This window comes from Emys orbicularis, chromosome 5, assembly GCF_028017835.1.
Source record: "Emys orbicularis isolate rEmyOrb1 chromosome 5, rEmyOrb1.hap1, whole genome shotgun sequence".
Lineage (NCBI taxonomy): Eukaryota > Metazoa > Chordata > Testudines > Emydidae > Emys > Emys orbicularis.
In genome coordinates this window covers 30,376,053-30,398,076 of record NC_088687.1, presented here as the reverse complement: position 1 = coordinate 30,398,076, position 22,024 = coordinate 30,376,053, and the positions used below count along the sequence as shown (strand labels likewise).

At 44.1% G+C, this 22,024-nt stretch overlaps 1 protein-coding gene across 1 annotated transcript in view; it reads left to right on the top strand.

The window, feature by feature from the left end:
• Positions 1–22,024, top strand: part of ENPEP (glutamyl aminopeptidase) — a 58,740-nt gene that overhangs the window by 29,187 nt on the left and 7,529 nt on the right. Inside the window, exons 8-13 of the mRNA XM_065404971.1 lie at positions 7,406–7,471; positions 10,571–10,636; positions 11,813–11,964; positions 17,520–17,599; positions 19,350–19,486; positions 19,613–19,668. Coding sequence (XP_065261043.1) covers positions 7,406–7,471; positions 10,571–10,636; positions 11,813–11,964; positions 17,520–17,599; positions 19,350–19,486; positions 19,613–19,668 — 557 coding nt within the window. The remainder of the gene's footprint in view (positions 1–7,405; positions 7,472–10,570; positions 10,637–11,812; positions 11,965–17,519; positions 17,600–19,349; positions 19,487–19,612; positions 19,669–22,024) is intronic.

Sequence of the window (22,024 nt, the reverse complement as noted above, 5' to 3'; positions counted from 1 at the left end):
ATTAAGGGGGTGGGGCCGCAGAGGTTCCCTGTGCCCCTGGCTAAGGTTCATGTGGAATGGGAAGGTATGGAAAGGGATTTACTGGTGGGGATGCTCGAGGACATCCCCGCGGACATGTTGCTGGGAAATGATTTTTTCAGCAGAACTAGGACTGTTAGTGTGGTAACTCGCAGCATGAAGAAAGGCTGTGAGGGGGAGGCTGTTCCGGCTGATGACTGTAGGTCTGATGCAGCTGAACAGCCAACACCTCCTGCCCCAGGGAACATGGTGGTGGGTGACTCAGAGGGAGTCCCCAGGGATGGGGCGGGGACCTTGGAACCCATAGAGGAGTTGGGGGAGGGTCTCATTGACAGAACAGTGCAGGGAGGTGGGGTACTTCCAAATATGGGAGAGGCAGAGCCAGGCCTCTTTCTGGCTGAGGACAACAGGCTCCCAGGGGTGGGGGCAGGGGAGATGCAGTCAGTGCCTAGGGACGCTATCTCAAGGGTTGTCTGTCAGGAATTTGCAGCTAAACAAAGGGCGGACCCCTCCCTTGAAAGTATAAGAAAGTGTATCTCGGAGGGAACTCCAGGAAGGGAGGGGGGGGAGAAGTTTTTTGAAGAGGACGGGAAACTGTACAGGCAGGCCCCTGTAGGGAAAAACCAGGGTCCCGGGCAACCCTATAAGCAGTTGGTTGTACCCAGCCAACACCGGGGGGAATTAGTGCTGGTAGCGCATGACGGTCCCTTTGCTGGTCACTTGGGGGTACAGAGAACATATGACAGGCTGAGGAGGAATTTCTACTGGCCAGGGATACAGAATGATGTGAGGGATTATTGTAGGACTTGTGCGGTGTGTCAGGAGAGGAAGAAGCCGGGGGGACCCCAAAAGGCTCCGCTTCGTCCCTTGCCCATCATCCAGGAGGCATTCCAAAGGGTGGCAATAGACATAGTGGGCCCTATGCCACGCCCCACCCGGAGAGGGAACAAGTATATCTTGGTGGTAGTAGACTTCGCCACTCGGTACCCTGAGGCAATTGCACTGTCTAACATAGAAGCCGAGACAGTGGCAAGAGCCCTGCTCACCATATTCAGCAGAGTGGGCTTCCCTAAGGAAATTTTGTCAGATCGGGGGGCAAACTTTATGTCGCAGTTGTTCAATGAGCTATGGAAGGTGTGTGGAGTGAAACAGCTTAAGACGGCCCCCTACCACCCCCAGGCCAATGGGCTGGTGGAAAGATTCAATGGGACCCTAAAATCCATGCTGGGGATGTATGCCAAAAAAAGGGGCCAAAGTTGGGATGAACTATTACCGTTCCTGCTGTATGCCTACAGGGAGGTACCCCAAGAGTCCACAGGCTTTTCTCCATTTGACCTTCTGTATGGGAGGAAAGTGAGGGGACCCCTCGATCTCATCAGAGATACCTGGGAAGGATGCAACACGGTAAGGGAGGAACCTGTGACTGAGTATGTCCAGAGGTTCAGGAGGGAGTTGAAAGACATGATGGAGATTGTACAAAACAACCTCCAGAGCAGTCAGGCCAAGCAAAAGGCGTGGTATGATAAAAATACTTGTAAACGCACTTTTGATGTAGGAGATTTGGTCATGGTACTCGGCCCTGCCAAAAAGTTCAAGATGCAAAACTCCTGGGAGGGGCCCTTTGAAGTGGTGGAAGTGGCGAATGAGGACACCTATAAAGTTAAAAAGCCCCTGGATGGTGCGGTACCCCAATTGGTACATGTAAACAGACTCAAGGCCTATCACAGCAGAGTGGCCGAGGTAAACATGATCTGTTGCGTCGAAGGGGAAACTGAGGCACACCCACTCACTGATCTGATGGCTGAATGCCAAGACGGGTCGTCCCTTGAAAGTATAGAAATCTGTAGTGAGCTGACACCACTCGAAAGGAGGGAAGCATTGTCAACACTGCAGAAGTACAGTGAGGTATTTTCCAACAAACCAGGGAGGACGCACTTGCTGTCCCATAGGATCCTCACAAAAGGGGCTCAACCTCCTCCTTCCAGGCCTTATAGGGCCACCGGCAAGGTGAAGGAGCAAATTCAGGCTGAGATACAAAGCATGTTGGACTTGGGGGTGATTAAGGATTCCGACAGTGCATGGGCTTCCCCTGTGGTCTTGGTCCCCAAAAGAGATGGCACCGTTAGATTTTGTGTAGACTATAGAAAACTCAATGCTGTCACTGTAACAGATGCATACCCCATGCCAAGAATTGATGACATGCTGGATGTGCTGAGCCAAGCCAAGTACCTTAGTACCTTTGATCTGACCAAAGGTTACTGGCAGATCCCTCTGGAGGGAGAGGCGCAACAAAAATCAGCTTTTATCACGGACATAGGGCTCTATGAATTCACAGTGTTACCTTTTGGTCTGGTAAATGCGGGTGCCACCTTCCAGAGACTGGTCAACAGAGTGTTAAATGGCTTGCAGCATTATGCTAGGGCATATATAGATGACATTGCTGTATTCAGCAACACCTGGGGTGACCACAGAGAGCACCTGGAAGTCGTGCTATCAAAGCTCAAAGAGGCTGGGCTAACTGTGAAGCCCTCCAAGTGCAAGATAGGGGCAGCCAAAGTCCCTTATCTGGGGCACTGGGTAGGGGGGGGGGAAATATCCCCCGACCCTCTTAAGGTGGAAGCCATCGTGAAATGGCCTGTACCCCAGACTAAAAGGCAAGTCCAATCCTTCATAGGCTTGGCAAACTATTACAGGAGGTTTGTGGTGGGGTTCAGTGACGTTGTGTCCCCAATCACGGACTTATGTAAAAAGCATCAACCTAATAAGGTCATTTGGTCAGAGGCATGCCAAAAAGGCTTCAACAAGGTAAAAGCACTCCTGTCCGCGAAGCCTGTGCTGGCCAGCCCTGACTTCGAAAAGCCTTTTGAGTTGTGCACTGACGCGTCAGACACAGGGTTGGGTGCTGTGCTGATGCAGACAGGGGAAGACAGTAAGAAGCATCCCATTGCCTTCCTGAGCAAAAAACTGTCCCCGGCCGAACAGAATTACTCTGTTATAGAGAAGGAATGCTATGCCATTGTGTGGGCCGTCAAACAATTAAGACCTTACCTTTTTAATAGGAGGTTCAGAATTCTAACTGACCATTCACCTTTAGTATGGCTTCACCGAACTAAGGGCACCAACTCCAAACTGCTACGCTGGAGCCTGGTCCTACAGGAGTTTGACATGGAGATTACTCATATTAAAGGAAAGGAGAACTGGGTAGCAGATGCCCTGTCCAGAAAAGAGGAACTTTAGGTATACTGCCTCCGCCATGGACAGTGTCCAAGTCTCTGGCAGTAAGTTCAGGGGGAGGGTGTGACCGCGTACCCCATAAGGCTTTATGGGGGGGTGTTTATAAATGTATGTATGATATAACTGAAATATGTTTTGTGCTGCCTGTGCCATGTAACATATCTCCGTAAAGGTTATGGTCTACTATATCTATTCATCCTTTGTACTTCTATACCATTTTCTACTTGAGGTTAAGAATATGGGCTGTATGCTTGCTTGATTTCTAAGTAAGCTTGGTGAGGCATTTGGTCAGCTTCTTTAGGAAGGAATTTGCCAGGTTAAGTACCTGATCAGGAAACACTTGGGGAACAATGCATCTTGGAATGCTCCAATCCACATAAGAAGTCTTCCTGGAGACATGCAAGATACCATGTGGACAATGGCGTCGGCCTGTAAAGACTGAGTCATGCAGGGGCAGGTGACTTGCCCAGGTGCCTCCAAAACTCCATCTTGGAGCTGGACTTTGCATAGGAGGGAGGAGGGGGGTCTCCTCCCACAAGAGAGAGCCTATTTAAGCCTGGGGGAGACCCCTCCATTTGGTCTTCAGCTGGCTAAAGAAGGAGCTTCCCCACCCCCCCAGGATACTTGAAAGAAACTGAAACAAAAGACAGACTACAGGGGTTGTGAGAGATTGCTGGACCCAGGCTAAAGGGAGAGTAGCCTGTAAAAGGGAGCATTCTGGAACTGGTGAGGAACTTATCTGTATTTAGTTTGATTAGGCATAGATTTGCGCATTTTATTTTATTTTGCTTGTGACTTACTTTGTTCTGTCTGTTACTACTTTGAACCACTTAAATCCTACTGTCTGTATTTAATAAAATCACTTTTCATTTAGTAATTTACTCAGAGTATGTATTAATACCTGGGGGAGCAAACAACTGTGCATATCTCTCTATCAGTGTTATAGAGGGCGAACAATTTATGAGTTTGCCCTGCATAAACTTTATGCAGGGTAAAACGGATTTATCTGGGTTTAGACCCCATTGGGAGTTGGGCATCTGAGTGCTAAAGACAAGCACACTCCTGTGAGCTGGTTTTCGGGTAAACTTGCAGCTTTGGGACAAGTGATTCAGACCCTGAGTCTTTGTCAGAGCAGACTGGAGTGTCTGGCTCAGCAAGACAGGGTGCTGGAATCCTGAGCTGGCAGGGAAAACAGAAGCAGGGGTAGTCTTTGCACATTGGGTGGCAGCTCCCAAGGGGGTTTCTGTGATCCAACCCGTCACAGGACACATTTCTGTTTAGCCAAAGTGAGCAGAGATGCCTCGTACTTGTGTGAACAGTGCAGATAACTTCTGCTATGTTTGTGGTGAAGTGACTTTTGCATCACAAAAGCGCAGTATAACCACTATGGTTAAGAAAGCCTATCACCTTTATTTTGGCTGCAAAATTGGAGATCAGAACAAGAGGTGGGCCCCACACATATGCTGCAACACTTGTGCAACAAATCTTCGCCAGTGGTTGAACAGGAAAAGGAAATCTATGCCTTTTGCAGTGCCAATGATTTGGAGAGAGCCAACAGATCATACCAGCAATTCTTACTTCTGCATGGTGCCTCCAGTTGGGAAAGGTGTGTCAAAGAAGAAAAAGTGGACTGTGCATTATCCAAACATTCCATCAGCTATATGCCCAGTATCCCACGGAGAAGGACTGCCCGTTCCTGATGCACCAGAATCATTCTCACTTGAGTCAGACGAGGAAGAGGAAGAGGATGAAACTTCTGGTCCTGAACCATCAATGTCACAGGACCCACATTTTCTCCCATCCTCCTCCTCTGAACCACACCTCATAACACAAGGTGAACTTGTCAGGGATTTGGAACTACCCAAGAGTAAGGCAGAGCTGTTGGGCTCCAGACTACAGCAGTGGAATCTCCTGGCAGGTGATGTTAGGGTTTCCATGTTCCGTGACCGTCAAAAGGATCTTGTCCCATTCTTCTTCATGGAAGGTGATCTTGTAGCCTGCAATAACATCGATGGTGTGATGGCAGCCCTCAACATCGTTCACGATCCAGATGAGTGGAGACTGTTCATTGATTCATCGAAGACGAGTCTTAAAGCTGTTTTACTGCATAATGGCAATGTTTTGCCATCAATTCCAGTTGGTCATGCAGTCCATAGGAAGGAAACCTATGACGACATGAAACAACTTTTGAGGTGCATAAACTATGACCAACATCAGTGGCAGCTTTATGGCGATTTGAAGGTTGTTGCTCTCTTGCTTGGTCTGCAGACTGGATACACAAAGTACTGCTGTTTTCTCTGTGAATGGGATAGTCGTGCAAGAGATTCCCACTACATCAAGAAAGATTGGCCACTCCGACAGTCATTGGAGCCTGGGAGGAAAAGTGTTCAGCATCCACCACTTGTTGAATCAAGGAAGATTTTGTTACCACCCTTACACATCAAGCTGGGTCTGATGAAGAACTTTGTCAAGGCCATTGACAAAACACAAGCAGCTTTCAAGTACCTCCGTGGAAAATTTCCAAGGTTAAGTGAAGCTAAGATAAAGGAAGGTGTCTTTGTTGGTCCTCAGATTCGTGAACTTCTTCGAGATGATGCATTTGACCATGCACTGCGTGGCAAGGAAAAGACGGCATGGAAAGCCTTCCAGTTAGTGGCAATAAATTTTCTCGGAAACAACAAGGCAGACAACTACAGGTTGTTGGTGGAAAACCTCCTCAAGGCATACAAAAGCCTTGGTTGCAACATGTCACTAAAGATACATTTTTTGCACTCTCATCTAGATTTTTTTCCACCGAACTGCGGAGCAGTGAGCGACGAGGACGGCGAGCGATTTCACCAGGACATTGCAACAATGGAGAAACGCTATCAGGGCAAATGGAACCCATCAATGCTTGCAGACTATTGCTGGACAGTGACAAGAGATGCTCCATTTAATGAATACAAGAGACAAGCCAAGAAGCGCCGAGTAGACACTGAATAGGACTAAACTATGTACAGAATAGTTTTTTGCCTTTTGTTTCATAATAAATTGTATTTATATAACCCTTTTGCTGATTTTTGAAGTGTTACATAAACAGGACAGGTGAAATATTATCATGTAAAGCAACCATAAACACATGAAAAGACCTAGGTTTACAATTTATGATTAAAACTCTACTATCTACACAATATACATAGACATAAAATGTAAAAACTTAAATATCTTAGAAACAGTAGCCAATCAGTTGTTTTAATTGTCATATGTGAATTCAGCACATCAAAATACATAATAAATAGCACATTTTATCTCTGAAGCAGACGACTTATCAAAAATTGTAGACCAGGGTAATATAAAGAATGGAGTCAAGGCTTACTGAGGACTGACATAAGTGCCTAATCTCATGGGACAGTGAGTTTTGTTTTGTTTTTAAACAGTTCAAAACATTTTTTCAACTATCCTTTTTTTTCTGCCAGGGAAATAAAATTTACTAACCTTGAAGTTGTAGGTTGGGTTTTGCTTATTTTCATTTCCTTCTTTTTGTGGCTATCCCATTTTATCTCTTCCACCTAGGGTGACCAGATGTCCCGTTTTTAAAGGGGCAGTCCTGTTTTTTGGGACATTTTCTTATATAGGTGCCTATTACCCCCCACCCCGTCCCATTTTTTCCACAGTTGCTATCTGGTCACCCTACTTCCACCTGTCTATTATTTCCTCTGTCCATTTTTATTTCTCTTCTTCTACCTTGGTGTCTTCCTCCACCCTCTTCCTTTCCCAAGGCCCCTATCACACTTTGTCTCCTCCTGGCTCCCCAGGAGTAAGTGTCACAGAGCCTGTCAATCTGCTTCAGATGCTGGTATTTTTATGCCAAGTCAGCATCCCAGCATAATTTAAGCCTTGAGTAGAGTCATTGTACAATCTAAAACTGCAGATTTACAGCATTTTAAAGACTCCTAATCTCTTAGTCAAAGTCTCACAACAGGATCTGAAATCATGGCAGGAGTGAGTGAGTGAGAGAATGCTCTGCAGAAATAAGGAACTAAATTTTTATCCATATAGATTACTTCTATTTTTGGTAGATGGAATATTCACTCTAGTGAAGTCTTTTAAAGTAATGAGAATCTAGGTTTAAAAAGGTGTGAAATGACCTTATTCCCTTTCTTTTCGTATGTAGGGCGCATCAATTCTCAGAATGCTTCAAGATTGGATTACACCAGCAAAATTTCAAAAAGGATGTCAGGTATGAACTACAGTAAAACATGCCAGAAACAAAAATAAACCACATGTGGGAAAGGGAAAGATTTTACTCAGAAAAGTGAATGTGATACATTCAGGGCCGGCTCCAGGCACCAGCTTAGTAAGCAGGTGCTTGGGGCAGCCACTCCAGAGGGTGGCGGCATGTCCAGCTATTCGGTGGAGGGTCCCTCACTCCGGCTCGGAGTGAAGGACCTCCCGCTGAAGTGCCGCAGATCGCGATCGCGGCTTGGGGGGGGGGCGCTGTTTGGGGCGGCAAAAACCCTGGAGCCGGCCCTGGATACATTCGCTTTTTGTGTTCTCATTACAATTTTAGATCACTATTTATGTACTAAAACATTCATTCCTAACAACATTTCTATACTAACATTTACTCCAATTAATCTAAATTTTATTTTTTGCAGGATGTAGATACACTAGCTCCTTCAACCACATCTGAAAAAGCTGTGTAGACAATAAAAGCTAGGTTACACAAATTCCCAGCATGATGGTACAGTTTGGTAATGATATAGAAGTTATGGAACCTTTTGCAATGGGAATAGGTAGCAATGTTAAGTGGAAATTAATTCTCACAATGAGTTGGAATTTGAACTGCAGGGTTGTATGTGTGTTTGAAGGCCAGCCAGTGATGACCCTAGGCACATGATATCTAACAATACCCTCTTGATTCCTCCTTAATACTCTATCCCCATGCTCTTATCTGTGTTAACTAGAACCTAGTCACCCAGCTACCAAAGCACTCCTGCATCTTCCTACCACCAAGGACCTCCAGACCATTCAGTTGTGCTATGCTGTTTACAGAAATCTACCTGAAAGCTTTACAAATCTTGATTCACTTGGCACCTGCAAAAACTTGAAGCTGGTCCTGAGGCCACTACAGACAAACTCCTCTTTCAGAGCGATTAGGGAAGCCAGAGCCGGAAAACAGAGTTACTCCACATCTGTCAATCCAGATGCATGGTGCTAATTTGCCCTGGGGAAAAAAAAAAAAAAAAAAAGCTCTCTTTTACTTTACCCCTACCAAGAGGCTAGGATACATGGTTAGGATACGTGCCAACTACCATACACACAAAAGAGAAAATTGGAGAACTTGGAGTCTTCTCCAAAAATAGACGCCATAACTGCTGTGCTCTGAAATCTTTAAATAATTAATCATGATGCCTTTGTTTCCTGGGTTATTAAATATGTTCTTATCCTCACCCACCCATGCCAAACTCTTCCCCCCCCCCCCCCACAAAACAACCCACCTCCTCCTCTTCCCCCCAAGATCTCTGAGTTGCTACACTGGCATTTTTCAAGAAATCTCTCACCATTGAGCTAGTCCTCAAAGTGAATCTTCAGAATATGGTGATAGAGATGCCTGAGCCTGGTTTACACTGGTGCTCTCATCACTGCTCCCGAGCTAGAATTGACAGGGCTAAGATATGGAGGGGCTGGGAGAACATCCTAGCTGGCCAGCTGACTGATTATATTGAAACCACAGCAAAAACATTTCCGTACTATCAGCAAGGACAGTCCTACAAGACAGGAATATTCAGTCACACTCCACATTATAGGCACAAGCTGCCATGATAAATACTTCCTGCTTACCCACACCCCTATAAAAGCACAGAAATAGCTGTGGCGGAGATTAAAACAAACAGCACCACCTACCTAACATTCTGTAGGCAGGCTAGGAAAGAAAATATCACGTACTACTTGATGTGTCACAGTCTCAGAGTAGCACTGAACTGGGGGATAACATGTTCTAGCATTCAATATTTAAGCATAACAGGAAATCATTAAATAGCTAATTATTAGTTATCAGTTAAGCCTTTAAGAAGATTTTGATCACAGAATGCAGTTATCATAGTTCAACTTTGATTTCCACTTTTAGACACCCCTAAAATAACTCTTTTTGTGACCTATTTAATAAGACAGAAATGTACAATACAACTACATTTTGTCCACTCAAGTAAACAACAAAGAAAAAGTCAAGGGCCCTCTTCAAGGATTAATACATTGCACATTAATGTATCATGTTGGAAAATACTGACTTCCCGTCATAAGAATAGGTCTGTCCTTTGGGAAGTACTGAAACGTTTTTGGATTAATATGGTTCCATTTGATTTATTGAAGGCACATAAGACTGGGATGATGGGGAAACTTTATTCCACCCTTTCAAATGTCTCATCAATGAGCAGCTATGTTTTTGCTGATTCCGTTTGTTTTTAAATTGAGACATATAAATTAATAAAACTTTTATAAAAAACAATGGACCCAATTTAGCTTCTAGAAGGAAGAAGAGGCTGGTTCTCTTATGGACAGTGTATAAATTAAAATCACACTTCATCCTGGCTGACATTAAGATCTTTCATGCCCCCCAAATTTTCACTAGGAAATGGTGTTTGTAAGTCATATGGACTAATATTTTGACACTTATAATTCAGTGTGCAATAATTTCTCAATGTTTCTGGCTTTCTCAAAGGCAGAAGAGTGGGAGCAACTGCTCCCACCCTGCATTTATACAGGGAGGAGTTGGGATATTTCTGAGCCTTGGTCTACACTGGGGGGGGGGGGAAATCAATGTAAGTTACGCAACTTCAGCTATGTGAATAACGTAGCTGAAGTCGACGTACTTAGATCGACTTACCGTGGTGTCTTCACCGCGGTGAGTTGACTGCTGCCACTCCCCCATCGACTCTGCCTGAGACTCTCATGGCGGTGGAGTACAGGAGTCGACAGGAGAGGGTTCAGGGGTCGATTTATTGCATCTACATTAGAGGCAATAAAAAAATCGATCCCCGCTGGATCGATTGCTGCCCGCTGATCCGGCAGGTAGTGTAGACATACCCGGAGATCTCCTTTTTAGAACAACCTGTGGACCCTGCATTTGGAAAGTGTTTCCACTTTTCTTCTGTGCAGAAAGCAGTGAAATAAACAAATGTACACATCTCTCAAAGCCTTTGCTGGTTAAGAATAACACCACTCTTAGGAAGGTATTCCGCATATTAGTACTACAGATAACATTACAATATGTGCATTGTTTTGACAGGTGAGGAAGGACATGCAAATATTTAAAACATTTGCTTCTCTTTTTTCCTAGGAGTACCTAAAGAAATACCAATTCCAGAATGCAAAGACAGATGATTTCTGGGAATCCCTGGCACAGGTATGGTCTGTAACAATTAACACCCTTGCTATTAAAAGTTTCTGTGCTCATCCTACAGAGCAGGGTTTCCCAAACTTTTTCATATTGTGAACCTCGTTAGTAGAGAGATCATATCCCAGGGAGCCTCCTCCAGCCCAGCAAACTCCAAATCTCATCCCTCTAGTAAATACAATACTCATTTTTTGCATGGGAAAATTGCTTAGGTGTGGGTTGGAACTGGAAGCAAGTGAGGGGGAACTGACAAAGCAAAGCAATCCACATACACAAGAAATTTCAACCCTTCCAACCTATCCATCTGCCCACATCAGTCTCACTTAAATGTACGTACATACACACACTCCCCTAACATGATTCTTTCCTCCTGCCCTCCCCCTAGTCCCAGGCTCTTGCTTGCCCAGCCTGGCTCTCTCCTTGTTCTCTTCTCCCTCTCTGCTGCTCACAGTACCTTCTGGCCCTGGAGAACACCTTAAACCTGGCTCCTTTCCATCCAGCACATGGTGGGTTGGAGGGGCACTGGTTAAGTCCCATGGCCTCAGTCTGAGAGGCAGCTACACTTGAGTTTGTGGGTAAAGAGGAAAGGAGGGGGCAGCTCCACCAGCATTCCCTAGTGCTCCTCCTTCCTTCCACCGGCACCTACCTGAAGTTGTCTGGAGGATGGAACCAGCAGCTCAGCTCTCTTCAGAGCACCTGGAAGGACTGGCTTGCAGACCATAGTTTGGGAATTCTGCTATAGAGAAGATTCGCCAATAGTGCTAGAATCTCAGCTAGTCCTTCCTGTGTTCTACTCCCTCCTCAGAAGGCAGCAGAGGAGGAAAATCGTTTGAGCTTGAAGTGTGCAGAGAGGAGCAAGCCACAAGGGCAGGGAATATTCTTTGCCCCTCCTACTGCCTGAACCCTGACCTAGTTTAACCCTGTTTGCTTTAAGAGTATTTAAAATGTCTCTGTTGACAGCTCATTACTTTTCTTCTGTTACATGCACCATGAAAGGGTTCAACAAATAAAATATTTTTGAGCCAATCTTGCTCTCTTATTTGGTGAATTGTTAGGAACAAAGCCCTAACATTAATGAGGGAAACCTGTTCCCTTTCTGGTCTCCCAGCCACTCAGCATGAGCGTTTTATTCCCTCTTCAGTCTGATTTAGCTTTCTCAGTGTGACCATCTGCTGTTATTCTTAGGCAAGTGATAAGCCAGTGAAGGAAGTGATGGACACCTGGACCAGGCAGATGGGATACCCTGTATTGAGTGTGGAAGCTAATTCGAAGGTCACACAGAGACGTTTTCTGTTGGACCCCTCAGCAAATTCTTCTGAACCAACCTCTGCACTAGGGTAAGGTTTTACTGTATATGCCTGTCCTGTAGACAAACAGCAGAAAGAGAGATGCTGTAGATAGATATGCTCATATGGATTCTCTCTCTCTCTCTCTCTCTCACACACACACACACACACACACACACACACACTTCTCCCTACCTTGCATTTACAGTTACCTCCCAAAACATGTAATGCAATGTACAGTAAATGTAATGTCTAAAGGAAGAGGTATGTGGTGTAACTTTGGATGCATGGTACACGCCACCCACCCCTATGCTTGAGTCTAATCAACTCTGCGTAACTTTCCTTATGCCAAATAAAGGAACCTGAGTAACAGACAAGACTGGAAGTGAACTGAGTTCTTGGGAGACCAAGTGGAAGAGGTCTCAGGGGAAACCCAACAACCAGTAAATTACAAGAAAACTTAACAGGATGCTGTATAATAACTCCCCACACCCAGGACAACTACTGCATCAGCTCTGTGTCTCTCAGTGTAGAGCACCAAATGTCTAAATCCAAAAGGAAGAAGAGGAAGGGAGGACAAATAGTATGGAGTAACGGAGATCACAGCAGTTTCAGTTATATATGGATAGTTTTTCAATATTTCTGAGTGAATTTCATGATGGTGGAAGATGCCCTATTTACAGCCCTGGAGACTTTAGCCACCAAAACAGGTACAACCATGGACAGAACAATGCAGCCTTCCCCATGCTGCCCAGCAAGTGTGTCTCAATAATAACCCACAGAGCACCATCAGTAAAGTCAAAAGAGTAGTTCTGTCCCCACGCCCATACAATTCTTGCCTTTTCTGCTTGAGACTGCCAACAAGGCTGCCAAACAGTGTCAACTGCGGTGGTGGTTTTGTGAAGTGGGCACCATTGGGGCTTGGACATTGGCCACCAACTAATTTTACACAGATCAAAGAGCCGTCAGCCAGAAAAACCACTTCTGGTCACTAGTGACCTGGTCTGGATTTGAACTGAAAAAATTTGCAGACTTGAACCAAGAAAAAATTTCATTTTTGCAAATTCTACCTCTGTGCCATATGGAAGATGGTATTCAATTAACAGCTCCTTACTGTTCACAACATTGGCTCATTGCATTATTCTCAGCAGGGGGTGAATCCAGCAGCCCGGCTTTCCTCAGATAATCAAAGGAATTAGAGCACCAGGTTCTTGGTGTTCATCATGCTTTTAACGTAAATCCTAAAGCAAGTCCTGCCCTAAACAGCCATGTACATTGTGAACTGCTCCAGTCATTCCAGAAACAGTGGCATCTCAGTGGTGGGGGAAATTAGTTCTAGATAAGTAAAGTTTTATCAAGTGCTTAGGGATAAAATGCATATATAATTATTAATTACTATTAATTATTATTATTATTATTATTTAATAAAACCCTGATATCTTAATTGGAATAGGTTTTATCCCTTGCAAAGGATCCAAGCGCACTGGGAAACTGTACTCCCTCCCCCAGCCAGCGTTGATGTGGGAGAGGAGACTACTGGGGCCTTGTGCCCCCCAGTGGAACTGTGACAGCTCAGCTCCAGGTCTGGGGTTGTGACTAAGCTGTGAAACAGAGTCTAATAAAAGTTTTGTTCTCTGAAGCCTGCAGGGATGGTCTCCCTAGATGGCTACAGTGCCCCTGTCCTAACAAAGTCCTGTCCTGGATATTAACACTCAAAAGAGAAATACAACTTCAAGAAGTCATGTTTTTTAAATAGTGCTGGTAGGCAAGTATGTGGCTGCAATACAGCATGTCAGGAACACATCCTCAATACCCCTACTTAACAGGATATGGACGTTGTACTTAATGCCCAAGAGAAGTATTTATGTACATGATCTCAGGAACATATAAAAACACTAAAGGAAAAATCACTCCACTAAGTGCATTTACAAAACAAATATTAAAAACTCTTTTATTGGCTTTCTCCTGGAGAAATGCAACAGCCAGGCTTTTGGCCAAGTAATAACCCTTTTAAACTCCATGGCAATAATTCTCCAAAAGACAGCTAATAAAAGTTAGAAATGTAAAAATCTGTTAAAATATTTTTACCTAAAAATATAAAACAAGAGCTGACCTTTCTCCCCGTAGGTAGCAAAGAGACATGACTTCCTTCATTTTCTTACTTGCTAGAATGAAGCTATCGTTCCTTTGATTCTAAGTCAGAAGAATGACAAGTTTTTGTATAGTGTTTGTTGCCATGGTATCTAAGATGCTAGAAAAACATCTCTGGGCTGCATATTGATACCCTTGCATTATGTAAGGGGACTGTTGCCCCCTTACTAACATTCAGTGGGGGTGTTTTGGTTGGCTAGCTCCCAGCACTAAAAGGGGAAGGGTCGATGGCAAATCAGGAGCCTGAAACTGACAGTCCCCAGGAACAATGGGGAGAGGCCAATGCTCCAGATGAGTTAAACAGGATGAAGTTTAACAAAGACAAATGCAAAGTGCTCCACTTAGGAAGAAAAAATCAATTTCACACATACAGAATGGGAAGAGACTGTCTAGGAAGGAGTACGGCAGAAAGGGATCTAGGGGTTATAGTGGACCACAAGCTAAATATGAGTCAACAGTATGATGCTGTTGCAAAAAAAGCAAACATGATTCTGGGATGTATTAACAGGTGTGTTGTGAGCAAGACACGAGAAGTCATTCTTCTGCTCTACTCTGCTCTGGTTAGGCCTCAGCTGGAGTATTGTGTCCAGTTCTGGGCACCGCATTTCAAGAAAGATGTGGAGAAATTAGAAAGGGTCCAGAGAAGAGCAACAAGAATGATTAAAGGTCTTGAGAACATGACCTATGAAGGAAGGCTGAAAGAATTGGGTTTGTTTAGTTTGGAAAAGAGAAGACTGAGAGGGGACATGATAGCAGTTTTCAGGTATCTAAAAGGGTGTCATAAGGAGGAGGGAGAAAACTTGTTCACCTTAGCCTCTGAGGATAGAACAAGAAGCAATGGGCTTAAACTGCAGCAAGGGAGGTCTAGGTTGGACATTAGGAAAAAGTTCTTAACTGTCAGGGTGGTTAAACACTGGAATAAATTGCCTAGGGAGGTTGTGGAATCTCCATCTCTGGAGATATTTAAGAGTAGGTTAGATAAATGTCTATCAGGGATGGTCTAGACAGTATTTGGTCCTGCCATGCGGGCAGGGGACTGGACTTGATGACCTCTCGAGGTCCCTTCCAGTCCTAGAATCTATGAATCTATGAATCAGCCTGATTGACAGGCTAATCAGAGGGTCAGGAGGCCAGGGAGGTCCCGTCCTCCGTGTGAGCTGGAATTGCCTGGGTCAGACTGAGTGGGGCCGAGCTAAGGAAAAAGCAGGGGCCCAAGCTGAGCTGGAGAGCAGAACCGTGCCAGATCCAGAGGGGCCAGAGGCGCAGCCACAGAGCCAGACACACAGCCCAGGGAGAGCAGATCGTGTGCTGGGAGCAGAGACGCAGCCACAGAGCCAGAGACGCAGCCCAGGGAGAGCAGATCCTGTGCTGGGAGCAGAGCTGCAGCCACAGAGCCAGGTGTGGTGAGCAAGTGGGGCCAGCCAAGGGGGGACCTTGGGCAAAGGGCCCAGCACAGAAAGACACCCCCAGACAAGGGCCCTTGCAGGCCAGACCGGGAGGGGGACCTTAACCTGACGGGGGGCTGACGCTGGGAAGAAGGGTCCCACCACTCAAAGCCCGGAGGTGTGTGGCCACCACCATTGCAAGTGTCCAACCCGCAGCATACCTGCAGCACAGCCAGGGCCTGAGACGGAAATCTGGGACCTACAAGGAACAGACTGTGAAGTGCCCTGATGTCCAGAGACACTGTTTGTGATGTTCCCTGCCACAAAGCATTTGTGGCAGGGAACACAATTTTAACCTTTCCCATTTTTCCTTATTCTTTTCTTTAGATTAATTGTTAATTAAACAACTTGTATTTGTTTTAAATTGTATGGAATAATCAGTGGGTCAGGGAGGTGCCCAGTGCAGAGAGAGTACCCCAGAGTGGGGACACCCTAGCCCCTGTCCTAGGTGACCGCAGCAGGGTTGGGGGTTGAGCCCCCCAGGAATCCTGGGCCCAGCCTTGTTGGGGTTACGAGGACTCTGCCAGACAGGAGAGTGGAAGGGGAGCCCTCAAGGGCAGGGAGGCCTCTGGGTAAAGGGAGTGGGAGCGAGGACTCAGATCCTTTCGCTAGCCCACTTCACCGGGGTAGTGCAGAAGCCAGGAAAGTTCCCCACAATAGCGGGACCATTCCCCCGCTTACATTATATAGTGCCTTACTTCCCAACTGCTGCCACTGATTTCAATGAGACTTATCAAGGAGTAAGATACTATCACAATCTGGCACTCGGTGAGGGAGGGAGGAATCAATGTGGTCTAAGAGAAAAAACACGGGATTGGAACAATCAAGACGTCCTGAATTCTAATTCTCCCTCTGACACAGATTCGTTGTATAGCCCTCAAAGAATCACTTTCTATTTCAGTTTTCCTTATCTGTAAAACAGGCATAGTAATCCTTAGCAACTTACCACACAGGGGTGTTGTGAAGTTACTGTCTGTACAAAACTTTGAACATATAAACTTCTACATTAATGCTAAGGTCACCCGTCCACATATAATCATACTTCATTAAATTAAATGCCTTGTGATCTACTAGATTAGCATGATAGGATACAGAAATACTACTTGACAAGACTATATTTCCAACTGTGTATAATTACAATAAACACATTTACAGTATATAATGGTACAGAAATTAGCTAGTCCACACAACACCCCTCTGATATTGGGTAAATATCATTCCCATTTTATAGATGGGGAAACCGAGGCACAGACACATTAAGGCCCTCATTCAGAAAGGTACTTAAGCACATACTAACTTTAAGCATGTGAATCCTTCCATGGATTTCCAAAACATGGCTTGGTCAATGGAACTACTCATATGGCTAAAGTTTGGCATGTGACTAAATACCTTGCTAAATCAAGGCATAAGTTACTTGCTTAATACCACACAAAGTCAATGCCAGTTTGGACTAAAACTCAGTAGTCCATAGCTCCCAGTCCAGTGCTCAGTCTGCCAGAGGCAGCAATTATGTATATTTCATAGTTTTAGGGACTAACTACTGCTATTCTCCATATCGAAAAGAGGAATGCTATCAGAAACTTCAAACCTTTTATTTTAACTTAGAAATAGAATATTGTCCTAATCATGCAGCATTTGTCCAATAAAAATAACCAACTATCTATTTTACCTTGCCTGGATCCAAAATTTTTATAAACTGCTTTTGCCAGGAAGATATCCTAAAGAAGTTTTTATTATATTTAAATAATCAAGATGTTGGGAAAGCCCAAAATTTGTTATCTGTGGTATTTAGTCGCATATTAGTGGATAACTAGATATAGATACTTCTTCATAGTCAATTTATAAATATTTCTGTACCTGTGTAAGTTTCTGCAGTGCCTAGCACAATAAAGCTGGAGATGCTACAATAAATGTATTTTTTAATCATGATAATTGATAAAAATGTTTTAAATGTGTTATTTTAGGTTCTCTTTCAAAAGTTGTTTATTTTTTCAATTGAAATCATTTCAGTTACACATGGAATATCCCAGTGAAATGGCGTGCTGGGACCGAAACAAATGTTACATTCTACAATAAGTCAGTATCTGCAGGTAAACTTCAGTAATGTTTCATTTAAGAATAACAGTAGGCTCAATGTGACAATCACACAAAGCTTTAAAAATATCCTTAGTAAGAACTAAAAAGTAATTAACTTTTATGCTCTTCAGTGCTTGAAACACAGTGCTTGAAAATAAAGGAGTTAAGGTCCTTCCCTGGAATGAGAATAAGCCCCTCCCATAAACAAGATTATGCTAATTAAGTCCCATAATTAAAATCTATTCTTATTTATTCACACAATATGACACTCCGCCTAATATAAAATTGGTCATTTGGTTTAGAGGAATTTGGGGCACATTAAAACAAAGATTTCCATTTAATGTTAATGATAGCGTGTGTATGTGCGAGGCCTGCATATTCAAACATTTAAGATATGCTTAAATCCATCTCTACTCATAGCTAAGCACATGTGTAGGTGCTTTTCTAAGCATGCTGTCCCATTGATAGCAATGGGACTTAAGTATGTGCTTTCCTGAATCTCAGCCTAAGGGAGAAGCTGGATCTGGATACTGATAAATACATCTCTTGCAGTGATAGGTGGCAGTCTGGACTCGCTTAGTTTAGGTGGAGGGAGCTGCAGTACTCTTATGTTTGGAGTTGGCTGAAGCTATTTTCTGCTAAAAAAACAAACAAACAAACAAACAAACAAGATGTCCATGAAAGTTTTGTGTTTTTTTTTCCCCAAAAATTCTACTTTTCAAAATTTGAAAAATTTTGACTGCTCAACAAAATTTCAAAATTCAAAAATATATAACCAGCTCTTCTATTCTCTTTTTGTATTTAGCACTTGTCTCCCTCTTTTGGTTTAGTTTTTTTAATTACTTTAAAGTTTGTGTTTAATTTACTTGCATTCAGAGTCTAGGATGAAAATTAAACCTACCCATTATGTTATGATGCATAACTGAAAATTGCATGAAAGAATTTTCTCTCACCACTCTCCCCATCACAACACAGGAGGCTGAGAGTTGTCCCAATGAATTAGAACAGTCTTTTGAAATACCTTGCATGGTTCATCCAAAGTCAGAAATACTATTTACTAAGGGCGGAGTCAATACTCATTGGAGTAAAAGTCTTCTGCTTCAGACACTGGAACAGGCACTAAGTGAACTTTTAAAACTGCTGACCACAGTGGGAGCAGTTTAACTTTTGAGAATGAAACATCATCCTCAAGGGTTAGGCTTCATTCTGAGTTTCCATGAACCTCAAGACTTGAGTAAGGGCTTGGTTTATTTTGGGATTTAATTAATCTGTAGTTATAGGAATTGAATCAAGGAAGAGGAAGGGAAAAGAGATGCATGGACATAAAATGGAAAAACATGCAGAGGATAAATAGGTAAAATATAAAATCAGATTAATACAAACCATAACACTGAGAACTGATAGAGGCTTTTGGAATAAATATTAATAGGAATATTTTTGTGATTAAGTGTTTACTGCAAAAAGAATAATTTCCTTTATGCTTATTCTAAGTACAGTAGTCTCCATTTAATAATGAACATTTGCCTACAGATTTCACACTGTTACCACAGTTATTTCCTATTCTAAGCTAACAGCTGCGTCAATATCTTTACTCACTGCCATTTTAGAGCAGCCAACCTAGAATTAAGCTTCGGGTCCTTTGTGGATAAGGGTTAAAAATCAAACATGAATTTTGGAGTGAATGTATTTCCAATGAGCACCCTTCCTCCCCGCCCAGGCATATATTTATATGCATGTACATTTTTCATTAGTATTTGTTTACAGCCACAGGAATTACTATAACACCCAGCAACCCTGATTCTTTACTGAAAATAAATCCAGACCACATTGGATTGTATCGTGTAAATTATGAAACACAAACTTGGAACAACATAAGCAGATTATTGGCTATCAACCATACGGTGAGTCTGATGAAATTAACTGGATTTGGTTGTAAGCTGGTTGGTTTCTGGGATCTACTAACAATTGTTGTTTCTTCTACAAAATATAAACATCTTTTTGCTCTCATTCTTCCTCCCCTCGTGCAGTCTTTTTCTTCTGCTGACCGTGCCGGGCTTCTGGATGATGTGTTTTCTTTGGCAAGGTAGGTTTTATAATGAAACTAACACATAATAGACCAGGGGTGGGCAAACTATGGCCCGCGGACCACATCCTGCCCACCAGCCGATTTAATCCGGCCCTTTAGCTCCTGCTGGGGAGCGGGGTCTGGGGCTTGCCCTGCTCCCACACTCCAGCCGGGGAATGGGGTTAGGGGCCGCTCTGCACGGATCACGGAAGCAGTGGCATGTCACCCCTCCGGCTCCTACGTTTAGAGGCAGCCAGGGGGCTCCGCATACTGCCCCTGCCCCAAGCGCCACCCCAGCAGCTTCTGTTGGCTGGAAACTGCAGCCAATGGGAGCTGCAGGGACGGCGCGTGCGGACAGGGCAGCATGCAGAGCCACCTGGCCGTGCCTCCACGTAGGAGCCGGAGGGTAGACATGCCGCTGCATCTGGGAGCTGCTTGAGGTAAGCACTGCCCGGAGCCTGCACCCCTAAGCCCCTCCTGTGCCCCAATCCCCTGCCCCAGCCCTGATCCCCCTTCCGCCCTCCAAACCCCTTGATCCCAGCCCAGAGCACTCCCCCGCACCTCAACCCCTTGCCCCAGCCTGGAGCCCCTTCCTGCACCCTGAACTCCTCATTTCTGGCTCCCCCCCAGAGCCCGCCACCCCAGCCAGAGCCCTCACCACTACCCCCAGGCCCCAACCCCAGCCCTGATCCCTCTCTGGCCTTCCGAACCCCTTGGTCTCAGCCTGGAGCACCCTCCTACACCCCAAATCCCTCATCCCCAGCCCCACCCCAGAGCCCGCACCTCCAGCCAGAACCCTCATCCCTCCTGCACCCCTGCCCCAGCCTGGAGTCCCCTCCCGCACCCACAGCCAGAGCCCTCACCCCCTCTTATACCCCAACCCCAATTTCATGAGCATTCATGGCCCACCTTATGATTTCCATACCCAGATGTGGCCCTTGGGCCAAAAAGTTTGCCCACCCCTCTTATAGATATTTAAAAATAGTTTTCATGTCTTCCCACTGTTTATTATATTGGCATTCTCTTGGTTTGGATGGTAAGAATGAGAATTTTTAAACTATTATTTTGTTATAACTACAGAAAGAATTAGGCCTTGGTTTGTCTTTAGCAGCCTTTTCTTCTCTTACATTTTCCTCCATAAGGAGCAAATTCAAATGTGTGTACAACTCTTATTGATATCAGTTAGAGTTGGCCTTACCTGTCCAGTATTAGGGTCTGATCCTGAATCACTGAAGTTAATGGGAGTTTTGCCATTCGCTTCAATGAGAGAAGGATTTATTTCCTATCTCTGCCTGCAGAACTCTTGGCTTTTTGAGCCTGGTGTGGATGGCAAGGCAATGACAGAAGTGTTCCAGATGAAGCCATGTTCTCAGAAGAAACCAGGTGTCTAAGGAGAGTCACAGAGAGTGTGTCCCTCTGCGTATATGTCTCCATAGATATCCCAAAATCCACCAGATTTCTTTCTGAATCTTGAATTAGGACAGTTAATGAGACGTAACTTCTTTTTTGGTCACACAACTGTGTGTACCTTTTCAAGGTTTATTTGGTGAATAAAAGCAAGTAACTACACAATGTTGATTGCCCTAGAATGGTAATGAGAGCTCCTTCAGAGCTGCTCTGCTCTTGTACGTGACATCTAATCATAATAATCCTTCAGAACTTTCTTTGGAAAGTGCCTCCTGTGTATGTTCCATGACTTTTTCCCAAGTATATTATCTGAGCCCTTTTAAAGAGCACGGTGCTATAATAATCTCTTTAGCACTTTAATTGCTGCTATCACACAATACAGACAATTCCTTTTGCCTTGGGATGAAGTGAAGGGCTCTTGTGGGTGTGCAGCTGAGTAGCTGTGTATAAAAGAGATAAACACTGTGAGAACTGGAAGGACTGTTGATAACAGAGTTCCATAAAAAGTCAGGAAAATAAAGATGGTTTGGGCCTGGTTACTAAACCCATTAAGAATGCAATTGCATAAGCAAAATATATGCACAATTTTGCATTCAATTTACTTGTAGTTATTTCAGTTGTGCATGCAAGGGATTAATTATGATCATTTGTTCCCATGTGACTGAATTGCACACACAATCAAAGCAAGTGTGTGCATGAATTGTACATCTAATTTGTTTAAAATCAAACCCTTCACGTTCAATACCATGTACAATACAAAACAAAAAACAAAACAAAAAAACCCACAACATAAGATTTCATGATTATTAAACATACTAGTTAGATATTTAGAGCTAGTTTGTCCCTTCTGTGAGACTCACATTACCAAATATTGTACGTCACTTATATTCTGCATTACAAATACTAGCTAATCTTCGCAACAACTCTTTAAAGTGGGTAAGGATTAACATCCCCATTTTGCAGATAA